The sequence below is a fragment of the Mauremys reevesii genome, linkage group 2 (assembly GCF_016161935.1).
Source record: "Mauremys reevesii isolate NIE-2019 linkage group 2, ASM1616193v1, whole genome shotgun sequence".
NCBI classification, from domain to species: domain Eukaryota; kingdom Metazoa; phylum Chordata; order Testudines; family Geoemydidae; genus Mauremys; species Mauremys reevesii.
The window spans coordinates 46,719,058-46,731,570 of NC_052624.1; the positions used below are offsets into that span (position 1 = coordinate 46,719,058).

A 12,513-nucleotide genomic window follows, 5' to 3' on the forward strand; every position below is an offset into this window, starting at 1 on the left:
TAATAAGAAAAACATTCAGTGTTAGATTAGATTTGTTTTAAAATAAAGGATAGAAACCCTGAGCCTGCCTTATGGCATAAGCCAACCAGTAAGGGCCAGATTTTTAAAGATGTAGTACGGTACATAGTGGGATTTTCAAAAGCACTTAGGCATCTAACTTCCATTGAGACCAAAGTGCCCAAGTTTAAGTTATGACAGGCTCCCTATAGCTACCCTATGGACAGCAACATTGCCAGGAATCTCCACAGTGTACTGTTGTGCAGCTCTCTCCTGACTCTCCTTCCTTCCTCCAGTCACACCCGCTACACCAAGGCTTGTCAGGAGATCTTTAGAAGACAGACTTGTGGCTCAGCGCCTGAGCATGGGGAATCCTCCCACAGTGGGATACACAGATTCTTGGGGCCCTTTCTGCCACTGTAGCCTCTACCCTGTGTGGAGGGGCCAGAGTGGGAGATATGGATTTCATCCTGAGTGTCTAAGTGATGTGATACAGTGATTATTCTTATTAATGAATATTGTGGCTCTATGAGATACACTCAAATGTAGCAGGAAAGGAGCCTGAAACAAAAGCCCTTGTATTTGAGGCCTGGTATGAGGCAGAACCTGCTCACAGAATTTGGCAAAAACAGGGCTAATATTGCAAAAATACACATTTTTAAGAAGTGCTAAGCACAGAGTATTTACACAAACACATTCCGATATTAAAGGGTACCAAAACATTCCAATATTAAGGATGGTACAAAAACATTTCCCAAGAATAACATGAATACATTAACCCCTCCTAAAAGGGAAGGTCAGGATGACAGTATGTAATAAAAATGTTTTAATTAAACCAGCATGTACAAGATGATGGGTAATAACTAGCCACATCAGAGGCAGTAACTAATTATGTCAGAGGCAGTATGAGCTTGTTTGTATCAGGGTATCAAGTTGTATCTCAGAGCGAGTATCTTTGTCCAGCTGAGGGGGAAATGGAAAGTCCTGCCATTCACTGAGCTGTGTCCATTGTCATTGGCATACATGTCTTAGTATCCTCCTAGAGTCTGCCATGTGCTATTACCATGCTTTGTCAACAATAAACCTGGCTTGGTGCCTTTGTACCTTAATGAATCTTGTGGTCATTGAGCAGTTTGCTCAAGGTCTGCTGTGCTGGCTGTCTGCACAGAGCTGGGGCAGCACACACACAGCTCAACATCTAACCACAGTAATCACCTTGCAAAATTCCCACGGGCCTGATTGGCAGCCAAACTAACCCATAATTGTATTTGAAAAGTTGGTTTAGTCAGACAGTTTAGGTTAAAAAACAAACAAACAAAACCTTTGCCCATGCATAAGAAAGTTAGCAAATAGTCATCTACGGTTCAGGATTAAAGAAAATCATGTTCAGCACTGATAGAGTAAAAATGAAATATGTTTTGGGTCAAAACCAAGCGAATTAGGGGTTTAATCCCCAGAGAGATAGAGATTCAGGTGTGTTGTGTTTATTTAAATGTAGAGACCATGAGTTCAGAAAAAAACTCACTTGTTTGAAATCAGCAGTGTTCTACTCTTAGTTTAGAATACCTGTTATGCATTTTAACTCAGTCAGGTCAAGAATACCCAGAGCAGAAGTGATATTTATATGAGAGCATGGAAACTACAAAATACATATTTAGAGTGTTGCCAGGATAAAGTGCCACAAAGAATTGGAACTACACTGCTGCTTTTTCAGCACCAAGATTCTAAACAGAGATGTCTGAGACATTGGCTATACCCAAGCAGGTTGTTTTCTGAAAAGATCCACACATAGGGCAACAGACAAGAAACCTAAGAAACAGATATTGAATTTATCCAACCACCATTTCAAAGCAACCCCTTATGGCCAGCTGCGATACACAAACTATAGGGAATGAGTGACTGATGTAATCTGCAGGTCTTGTTCACATAGATGATTTAACAGATTAAACCCTAGAGTCATGTTTGACATATTTAGTTTGGCTACACACATTTATAAATCTATACAGGGATACTTAATAGCATTAAGACAAAAACAGCTTTCTTTGTTTGTTTTTTAAAAAAACATTTTATTAACGAGTTTCCAATAAAAATCAATTATAACTGAAAAAATCATAATTCATACATGGATCTTGTAAAACAATACACAAAAGAATGCATAATAGCATGTCTGTCAGCACCCTAACCTGAATATTACAGCAGTGACACAAAACAGGGACAATGGGAGAGGTTACTGAAGCTCCCATTTTTCTATGCTCTAATAGTCTCCCTTGTAAATATGAAGGACCAGATCATCTGGAATAAACTGGTTTAGCTGCATTGAAGTCAACAGAAATATTCCAGTTTAGGATCTGACCCTGAGCTTTGTGGCAACATCAGGTATTAGGGTGGGAGGTGGAATGCAGTTACTACATCTTCATTTCAAATACTTATATAGTTTCTTAATTGCCTTCTGTTAAAACAAGAAGTTGTTCAAGAGACCCCATGCTCAATTTCCTTTGCAGGGTGAGCCAGGTATGATCTTACATTATTTTCCATATTACCAAAGCTAGGAAAGACTTGGGGAAAAAAACAAAACAAAACACAAAACAAAAACAAAAAAACAAATCACAAGGCTTCCTTTCATTGAAGTTGATTTTTTTTTTAAATTGAACCAGGCTCTAATCTCCTTTGCCACATTAAGTAGAAGAATCAGAATAGTGGTAATTATATTAAACATGACTCCCTTTAAGGGATAGACTGTTTATATGATAATGACAAAAGTATATGCAAGAGAAGTATTATAGATATTTGTATACAGTCTTTAGTAAACAAATAATGCTAAAAAAATTAAGGGTAGGGCTCTAGCTTGGTGTACACCTTAGTTAAACCAACAGATGAAGGGTACTTCAAGCTTCACAGGATTGTGACAGTTACATCATTTTCCAAAAACAGTAGCAATATTTCTCAGTAAAAACATGGAAATTCAAATAGTTGGTTTTTAAGCAAAAATAGTGTTGCAGAGAACCAAACAAATCAATTCACATTACTAATAATAGCTGCTTCAAATGTAAAAAACAGGTCAAAGAGACTAGTTCTCAGACAGAACTAGTTTAAGGAATAAAATTACACACACACACACACACACACACACACACAGAGTAAAAGTATATTGTAGGAGGTTCTCTAAGTCAAAGTAGTGCATTTAACATTGATGGGCTCTTCAGATTTAAAACATTAGGTTAGATTGATTAGATTTTTTCCTGTAGTTTTCTCATAGTCTTGGGAAGTTTATTTCTTGACTTGTTGAAACTTGGTTTCTTACTCCCAGCTAAGAAAATAAAAGAAGTGGAGTTAGGAAAAATAGCTTGACAGGAATGTCATCATTCCTCACTTGTTTTTTCCATCATGTTTATTAGAACACTCACACTGATCGCAACAGCTGTAACAGAGGTTGCAGATTATTTTCCATTATATCTCCCTGTTTACGCACGTTCCGACCTTTTCAAAAAACATTCACCTTTGAGGCTGAAATTCTCCTTGACTGTTCTTAAGAATCAAAATGGGGAAAAAAACAAAAACAAACAAAACAAAAAAAACCCTAACAAAATCTCTCCAGCCATTTTTAAGTTATAGCAGAAAAAAAGTTACATTTTCCCCATTACAATATTTTTTCTAACCACATTTCTTTTGAAAAGCAATAAAGCAAACAGAGCCAAAGTTTAAAAGTTAACTGCTGCTTTTGCCAAGTTACAAAAAATGGTTTTGATTTCATACAAAGTTCAACCATTTGAAAACTGCATTTTGACCGCATATAGTCATGTTATTTGTTAATTCAGAGCACAATATAGGCCAGACCAAAATCCCAGGGGGTTTTCCATTGACTTCAGTGGGCTTTGGATCATGACTTTTCAGTGCATATGTGAGCAGGGCTTGGGAAATGTGCACTTTTCAAAAGTGATCGAGAGACTTTGCCTAGTGATTATTTTTAATTTGCATCCAAACGCCCAAAGGCCAGTCCTCAGCTCCTTTCCCAAATCCTCAGTTTTTAGGAGGGTTTTTAATCATTGAAATTAATCAGATGCTTTTAAAACAAACACACACCACAAACCACACACACTGCTTGAAGTGCCCCAAGGTCACTGATCTGTTTGAAGAGCAGATATATATTTATTCAAAGGAAAGAAAACAGTCTCCACAACTTTGGACACAACAACAAGATGGCAGAAGAGTTGCCTGGAGGAGCAGAATGTGCTTAAGCTGCCTAAAAGTTGCCCATAATAGCACCCTCCCAGTGCTGAATCATCTGAATCCCCTTCAGCTCGCCAGTGTCTACTGAGTCCTAAAGTACAGTTTGCTGAAGAGGCTGGTTCTCTTCTCTTGGGCTCTGCCAACTAGTGCCCGTGTGTTATAGAACTCATGTTTCTTTATTCCTTCCTCACACACACATTTTTTAAAAAAAGAATCCTATAGAATTAATGCAGCATTGCAGGCACCGATGAGCTCTCAAAGTGTAAACGTTAAAGCTGAATGTTCAACCTTATCCCTGTCTTTTTGTGCATCTGCATCATGATGCTGTCTTACTTTGTGGTCATGCTATTTTACATAATAAAATACAGTTTAGATCAAACACTTTTATCAGATAACCATATTATGTGATTAAAGACCATATCAGGATGCACAAAGAGGCAGAGGCAATGTTGCATGGTCAGCCTTGGTGTCCAATCCTACACATACTACCATGAAAAATGTTTAACACAATTAGTCCTACTGACTTCATCTTTACTTCACTATTCTTGGGGTGAAATCCTAGCCCCATTGCAGTCAGTGGCAAAACTACCATTTATTAGAATGAGGCCTGAATTTCACTCCATGGATGCTTATAATATCAGACCATCACCTCCCACATTTCCTGATATTGAGTCCTTGACTGCACAACCTACATGTTGCATAAACAGTCCTGTTGGTATTAAGTGTTCTAAACAATTTAAAAAAAAAGTCACCTTAGAGTTTACTTTTGTTTTCAACAAATAAATAGTGACCCACGTAAACCCTAGATCCATCTTTAGATCTTCCCAATGATATCAATGGTAGAATATAGCCTGTCAATAGCTGAACTGATTAGTGAAAGAAGTTCCGGTTGGTGAACACTTTAAGGTCAGCATATAGTATAATGCTACTGTAGTATGGTGCTTTATTTTCAGCTCTGAAAAATTTACATATAAAATTAATGAAGCAAAATGGGAAGTATTAAAACCAGGGATAACACATATGTACACAATTTTCTATTTAAAATGTCCGGGAGGAGGGTCCATTAGCATTCTTACAAGTTTCAATCAGGGTGAATATTGGGTCCTTTTGTGACCTTTGCAAGAAGCTGGGAATGTGCGACAGGGAATGGATCACTTGATGATCACCTGTTCTGTTCATTCCCTCTAGGGCACATGGCATTGGTCACTGTCAGAAGACAGGATACGGGGCTAGATGGACCTTTGGTCTGACCCAGTATGGCCATTCTTATTTAACCATTTAGGTTTCACCTCCTATTTACAAGTTATTAGCCTCATTGACTTCTAGGGGACTATTCTCATGAGAAAAGCAGGATCTGGCCCCCTGCGTCAGTTTTACCAGCTGCACACTGGTGATAATACTGACCCCAAACTGTTCGAGGTGTAATGTTTGTAAAGTGTGCTGAGGATTAATTAGCATTTGTACAAAGCTCTTCATGTGTACGTTTTAAACCATAAAAATAAATATCTTACCTTTTTTGCAGATACTATAACAATCTTTTTTGTTAACAAAGTTATTGGCATTTCCACCGCAACCTGTATAGCTGAACTCTTCACATGATTGACTCTTTGAGTTGTAGTAATAGCGAGTCACAGAAGATGAACATAATCCTTCATCTTTTGGGCTATAGCATAATGAGGGGCCAGCTTAAAAAAAAAAAGAAAGAAAGATTACTGTAATGGTCAGTAGATCTGACTTGATGTATGTCAAACAAAATTTGGGGCAATACTGCACTAATGGAAATGATTGTGATTACCACTGACTCAGTAGGACAGGCTCCTTATGTCCCAATCAGTAAGTAAAGTAAGTAATAAGTAATAATTGGAGATATACCAATCTCCTAAAACTGGAAGGGACCTTGAAAGGTCATTGAGTCCAGCCCCCTGCCTTCATTAGCAGGACCAATTTTTGCCTCAGATCCCTAAGTGGTCTCCTCGAGGATTGAACTCACAACCCTGGGTTTAGCAGGCCAATGCTCAAACCACTGAGCTATCCTTCCCCCCCCTTAAACCATATACTCATCTCAGATACCATATAAAGAGCCCTCCCACAATCACACTGCATGTGAGATTCAGCAGTTCATTGTAGACAGTGCTGTGTAGCTGATAAATACGAATCATTTGGAGCCACATGCTGATTTCTTACACATTTACATAGGAATGACTTCAATAGGACTACCTCTGTGAGTAAGGAAGGCATAGTTTTGCCCTTAATCCATTCAATGATTTGATAAGTACACCTAAATAACTTGTATATAAAAAAAATTTATTTAAAAGAATCAGGTTAGTTTTTTTTATCAGAATTGTGTCTTTGTTACTGTTGATATTTGCCCATTCTTTAAATGTGCAAGAGAAACTAAACTTTTCACCCATGAAAATGTTGCCACTTTTGCCATGAGCCAAAACTAATGAAGGTTTCATGATGCATGTTATGATGGCTGCTTAGTCATCTAATGATAGTTTTATGCATCTGGTATACATTTGAGGTCCTGCTACAAAGCTTAGCTAGTTACCTGCTTACAGTAACTATCTTTCTCTTTGAACATGAGGCAACAAAGAGTCACAACTCCCAATAAAAGTTCTTTGCCTTCTGAGATCAAATGAGTGCCGAAAACAAATAACCTGGCCGTGTCTCTCAGGTCTTTAATTTTAAGAAGGCAGGCACTCTGTCCCTGAGCTTCAGGCATCATCCACCTAAAGCCCAGCAACCACTGTGTTATACTGAACTGCGGCAACATGGGCACACACAACCAAATTTTGCTCTCAATTATACTCCTACAATCCCTCAGAAGTCAAGGGGTTGTAACTGGGGCAGGATTCAGGTTGAAATATAATATTTTTAGATTGGTTGTTTTGTCCTTTACATAACAGGCAGTGGAGGTTGATGATCCCTGAAAGTGTGTAGTCAAAACTGACATGCACAGGACATACTCAGAAACACATTCTAGCAATGAGCAAATATCAGACTTTAAACAGTAGAGGCAAAGCCTACGTTAAGATGTCTTCATAGGTAAAAAGAAAAAAAAATTGTATTGATAAACGCCATTGTTTTTATTGATAGCACATTAAAAAAAGCAAGTTATTTTAGTAGAACGTTGGAGTAATCATTACTTTTCTCAGGCAAACAGTAGTCCACACAAGAATCTTCATCTTTAAAGTTGTTATCATTTCCATAGCATCCACCATAGATAAATTGTTCACACTTTAGCGAACTCAGGTTGAAGAAATATCTTTTTAGGTAACCTCTACATGGTCCTGGATCAGCCTCCAGCCTGCATATTTTGGGCACTTCTATAATAAAGAGCATTTAAACATCAAAGCACAGTTAAGCTAAACTTTATCACATCTTTTCTGATATGTTTTCCACTGACAAAGATACATCTCAACTTATTTAACTTCTGCTGATATGCTTAAGAGATAGACAATTGATTGTTGAAATACAACATTAGACTGAGCATCTTAAAAGCATTAGGGATAGACTATGATGAGCTCCAAAAAGAAGCCAGGCAAATACATCAATCCATCTTAGTCCTTTCCTCAGTGGAGTGATTTTATTGGTTTAGCCAACAAAGCACTAAGAAGCCTCCATTCAGTGGGAGTTTTATCCTAGCTAGGGTTGTAGGATCAACCCTAGTAGTACCAGTGCTAGTACAGGCAAAATGATAAATACAGGAGAAAAAACAGTTGGCTAAATCCACTGATTAAGGAAACCTTCACCTGCTCCCAGAAGTTTCTTGGTGTGGAGATTTGTGAAGGCATCACACCTGAGAGCTACTAGCTAAGGTATCATTTTGGCCCAAGTGAGATATATCTATATATAGATATAGATATATGCATGCTAGCTACAACTTTTATTGTAGCTGGAAGGAAATGCTTTTTAAAAACAGAATTTGGGGTCTATGCCTTCAATTGATGAAGCAGCAAATGTTGATAGAATACAACCTTCCCCAGAAGTTCAAGATGCTTTTAGACTGGGTAATGAGTACCCACAGGCATGGCTGCAGGGCACAGTAAAAGTTTTAGTAGGGCAACCCAGCAAAAGAGCCATAGAAATATTAGTGAAAAACAACAAGATGGAGCTTTCTGACCTTGCTGAGCAAACAGGCTCCTGCTCCTACCTTTACAGAAAGCAGGCACATCAGAAGGACTAAGGAGCTATCCTGATGTGCTGGGGTATAAAGGACGTGCTCAGTAGTCTGTTTCGCTTAATGCAAACCTGGGCAGTGAACTACTAACCAAGATGTCCCAGGATGCCCAAGCCAATTCTGGGGTGAGGACCTCTGTGTCTGAATAAAGGGCGAGAGAAAGGACTTACTCCGGATCATCCAGCAGCTCTTCTCACAGCTTTCCAAGCTTCGGAAGTTGTTGGCATTGCCCTCGCAGCCCCCGTAAGTGAACTCCTGGCACGTCTGAGTGTACCTGTCGTAGTACCACCTCGGGATGAGAGCCCGGCAGGGGCCTTCCTCTGGGGGCAGCAGGCAGACCTCTTGGTTTGGGGCTGTAAAGAGAGACAAGTGCTTTCGGGGTCAGTCATCAGGGCAGTTTCCACGTGGCAGCGAGAGGCAAGGGAAGGCGCTGGGAGAAGTTTACAAGGCAGGAGGAAGCGGAGGGTGAGCTTAGCCCCCAGCATGTGGAGCTTGGCGGCCGGCGGGAGCCATCCCACTGGAGAGACAGAGCTTGGAGCCAGCGCAAGAAGCGTCACCGGACAAAACCGGGCTGGAGGGAGCCACGGTCGCTTGCACCAGGACTAAAGGCACCCAGGAAAGCCGCGCTGAGCCGAACCCCCTCCCGCAGCTTGCCGGGGCCCGGAGCTCCGCTGTTACCTGCTGGCGCCTGGGGAGCGCCCAGAACCTGCCCCAGCAGCAGCAGCAGCAGCGAGCCCAGCACTGGGCAGCTCCGGAGGCGGGCAGACGAGTTCATTGCCTTTGCCTGCAGTGGAGCCAAGCCCGGGATGGAGACGCGGAACCAAGGCCGAGGCGCTCCTGCTGCAGGACAACCGATCTGGAGAGCGAGCCGGCGCTTGTCCTCCCCTGCTCCATCTCCCCGTCCCTTATATCCGCCGCGATCACCTCCTCCCGCGGGGCCGCAGAGCGCGGGTGTGGCGCGCAGCCTGATTCACGCCCATTTACATTCGCACCGCTTGGGAGCGCGTCATGCCGGCTCCGCAGCCAGGTTCCACTGGGTCATGGGCCGTTTCCCGTAGAGTAACTTCGGGGAAGGCCCGTTTGCTCACCCGGGGGGACCCTGCAGAACATCTAGAAGGGAAAGTGGGGGCGGAGAGGAGCTAATAGAAAAGCAGTAAAAATTGCTCGAGTGAGGCAAGAGTAGCACATCGGGGAGTCATGAGCGTGAGGAATGCTTTAAACATCCTCAGCAATGATGTAAGGCGAGATTGCCCCATTGTCACCTGTGTGTATCAATCATAAACCAGGCTATGCAATAATCAAACCCACTGCTGGGGAGAAGGAAGGTTTCCGACTTGTCCTGTCGTGCTGATCACGGTCATATCAAACGATACTGACCCCTCCTTTCTTACCTTTCCTTTTTGGTGCCTCTTCAAGTGTTAGTCATCTGTGTCATTTGACAGGTTTCAGAGAGGTAGCTGTGTTAGTCTGTATCAGCAAAAACAACAAGGAGTTCTTGACAGACATGGAAACTTCAGTGGATTTTCAAAAAAGCATTCTACAAAGTTCCACGTCAAAGATTAATGTCTGAGGCATCATGGAATGAGTAATAAAATACAGTGCTGGATAGAAAGTTAGTTGAAAAGCAGGAGTGGAAGGGTAATAAACTTCTTACGCTTGGAAGCTCTGTAAAGAGTAGCCTGGGGTCAGTTTGAGGACCACGCTTGTTTTAAAATATACACTACACAAAGGAGGTCACTGAAAATGCCCTAATTATGTCTAAAAAAAAAAGAATGGGGAGTCCTTGTGTCATCTTAGAGACTAACAAATTTATTTGGGCATAAGCTTTCATGGCCTAGAACCCACTTCATCAGATGCATGGAGAGGAAACAGGGGTGGCTCTAGCTTTTTTGCTGCCCCAAGCACGGCAGGCAGGCTGCCTTTGGCGGCATGCCTGTGGGAGGTCCACTGGTCCCACGGCTTCGGCGTACCCGCCGTCGAATTGCTGCTGAATCCGTGGGACCGGCGGACCTCCCACAGGCAAGCCGCCGAAGGCAGCCTAACTGCCGCCCTCACAGCGACCCCCCCCCCCGGCTTGCCGCCCCAGGCAGGCGCTTGGAACGCTGGTGCCTGGAGCCGCCGCTGAGTGGAAAATACAGTAGCAGATATATATACATAGTACATGAAAAGATAGGAGTTGCTTTACCAAGTATGGGGTCACTCTAATGAGATAATTCAATTAACAGTAGAATACCAAGGGAGGAAAAATCACTTTTGTAGTGGTAATGAGGGTGGCCCATTTCAAACAGTTGACAAAAAGGTGTGAGTAACAGTAGGGGAAAATTAGTTTTTGTAATGACCATCCATTTCCTGTCTTTATTCAGGCCTAATTTGATGGTGTCCAGCTTTCAAATTAATTCCAGTTCTGCAGTTTCACGTTGGAGTCTGGTTTTGAAGGTTTTTTTGTTGAACAATTGCCACTTTTAAGTCTGTTATTGAGTGACTAGGGAGACTGAAGTGTTCTACTGGTTTTTGAATGTTGTAATTCCTGATGTCAGATTTGTGTCCATTTATTCTTTTGCATAGAGACTGTCCAGTTTGGCCAATGTACATGGCAGAGGGACATTGCTGGCACATGATGGCATATAACACATTAGTAGATGTGCAGGTGAATGAGCCCCTAATGGTGTGGCTGATGTGGTTAGGTCCTATGATGGTGTCCTTTGAATAGATATGTGGACAGAGTTGGCACCAGGGTTTGTTACAGGGATTGGTTCCTGGGTTAGTGTTTTTGTTGTGTGGTGTGTAGTTGCTGGTGAGTATTTGTTTCAGGTTGGGGGGCTGTCTGTAAGCAAGGACTGGCCTGTCTTCCAAGGTCTGTGAGAGTGAGGGATCGTCCTTTAGGATAGGTTATAGATCATTGATGATGCGCTGGAGAGGTTTTAGTTGGGGGCTGTAAGTGACAGCTAGCAGCATTCTGTTACTTTGTTTTTTGGGCCTGTCTTGTAGTAGGTGATTTCTGGGTACCCTTCTGGCTCTGTCAATCTGTTTCTTCACTTCACCAGGTGGGTATTGCAGTTTTAAGAATGCTTGATAGAAATTCTGTAGGTGTTTGTCTCTGTCTGAGGCATTGGAGCAAATGTGGTTGTATCTTAGAGCTTGGCTATAGACAATGGATCGTGTGATGTGGTCTGGATGAAAGAAGAAAAAGAATAAAATCTTAGGTAAAAATAACTCTATCCCCTGATCTTCCTCTGTTGTCCTCCCTCCCGCTCACTCCCCCTTATTGTCATCCCGACTATGCTGTACCTACCTGAGATGGCTAGATCCTTGGAACAAGAAGGACTTGTCATTTTTATTTATTTGCAAAATGTCATGTACACCTACAGTCTGTATAAATAAAATATATACCAATAATTAAAAAGAGGTACCTTTGATGTATTCTAATAGTCAACTTTTCTGCAGTGGAGGATATGCAAACTAAAGCTAATACAGGAAATTTTCCAGAAAGGGGAAAAAGCAAAGAAGAGAAGAAAACTCACACAGTGTTGTTCATATTGACCCACAAAACACCTTATCTGTAGAGCTCTCTTTCTCCCTGTACTTCTTTCCTGTATTTCTATCGTCCATATATCCTTTAGATTTTATATTTTCTATGCTAACACACATATTTATAATCAGATTGCTAAGGGATAAATGAATGGCTTAGTGACACAGACCAAACTACCTAAATACAATCTGAGCTGTTACCACAAAGACACAGCTGTCATGTTTAGTAATCCTGTTATTGAGACAGTTAATAACAGATGTCCTGGGTTTTAGCTAGGGTTATTAGTAGCATCAGATGTAAAGAAACTTGTTTCCCTGAAGTGCAAACATACCTTTTCCATTTCTTGCAAAGTCAAAATGTCATTTTTCTAATATTAACAAAGTCTCAACTGAATTAAATGTGACTAGACTGATGTTCTTTAGAATGTATCTCGCCTTTTTTTGAGCAATTGTGCTGCTTATGCAAAATGCTTTACTTGGAATGGGGAGAATGGCAGTACAAGGGAGAAAACAGAGAAAGAGGGCAGGAGAGCAGAAGGGGGAGGGCTGGATTTCAAAACATTGCACTCCGTTAACAG

The 12,513-nt window shown here is 41.3% G+C and overlaps 1 protein-coding gene across 1 annotated transcript; it reads right to left on the minus strand.

Annotated features, from left to right (window-relative positions):
* Window positions 1-2,068: 2,068 nt before the first annotated feature.
* TFPI2 (tissue factor pathway inhibitor 2) lies at window positions 2,069-9,334 on the minus strand. The gene is made up of 5 exons (XM_039528084.1): window positions 9,086-9,334; window positions 8,578-8,760; window positions 7,374-7,553; window positions 5,736-5,909; window positions 2,069-3,304 (listed from the first exon to the last, which is right to left on the minus strand). Exons 1-5 carry the CDS (start codon window positions 9,180-9,182, stop codon window positions 3,225-3,227), a joined length of 714 nt encoding a protein of 237 aa, XP_039384018.1. The 5' UTR covers window positions 9,183-9,334; the 3' UTR covers window positions 2,069-3,224.
* Window positions 9,335-12,513: the final 3,179 nt, after the last annotated feature.

Excerpts from the sequence above, each read along its gene's own strand:
- TFPI2 (XM_039528084.1), bottom strand. The coding sequence starts at position 9,182 with ATGAACTCGTCTGCCCGCCTCCGGAGCTGCCCAGTGCTGGGCTCGCTG. Across the intron at positions 8,761-9,085 it reads CGCTCCCCAGGCGCCAGCAG|CCCCAAACCAAGAGGTCTGC; the intron begins GTAACAGCGGAG and ends CTCTCTTTACAG. Across the intron at positions 5,910-7,373 it reads CTACTGTTTGCCTGAGAAAA|CTGGCCCCTCATTATGCTAT; the intron begins GTAATGATTACT and ends TTTTTTTTTAAG.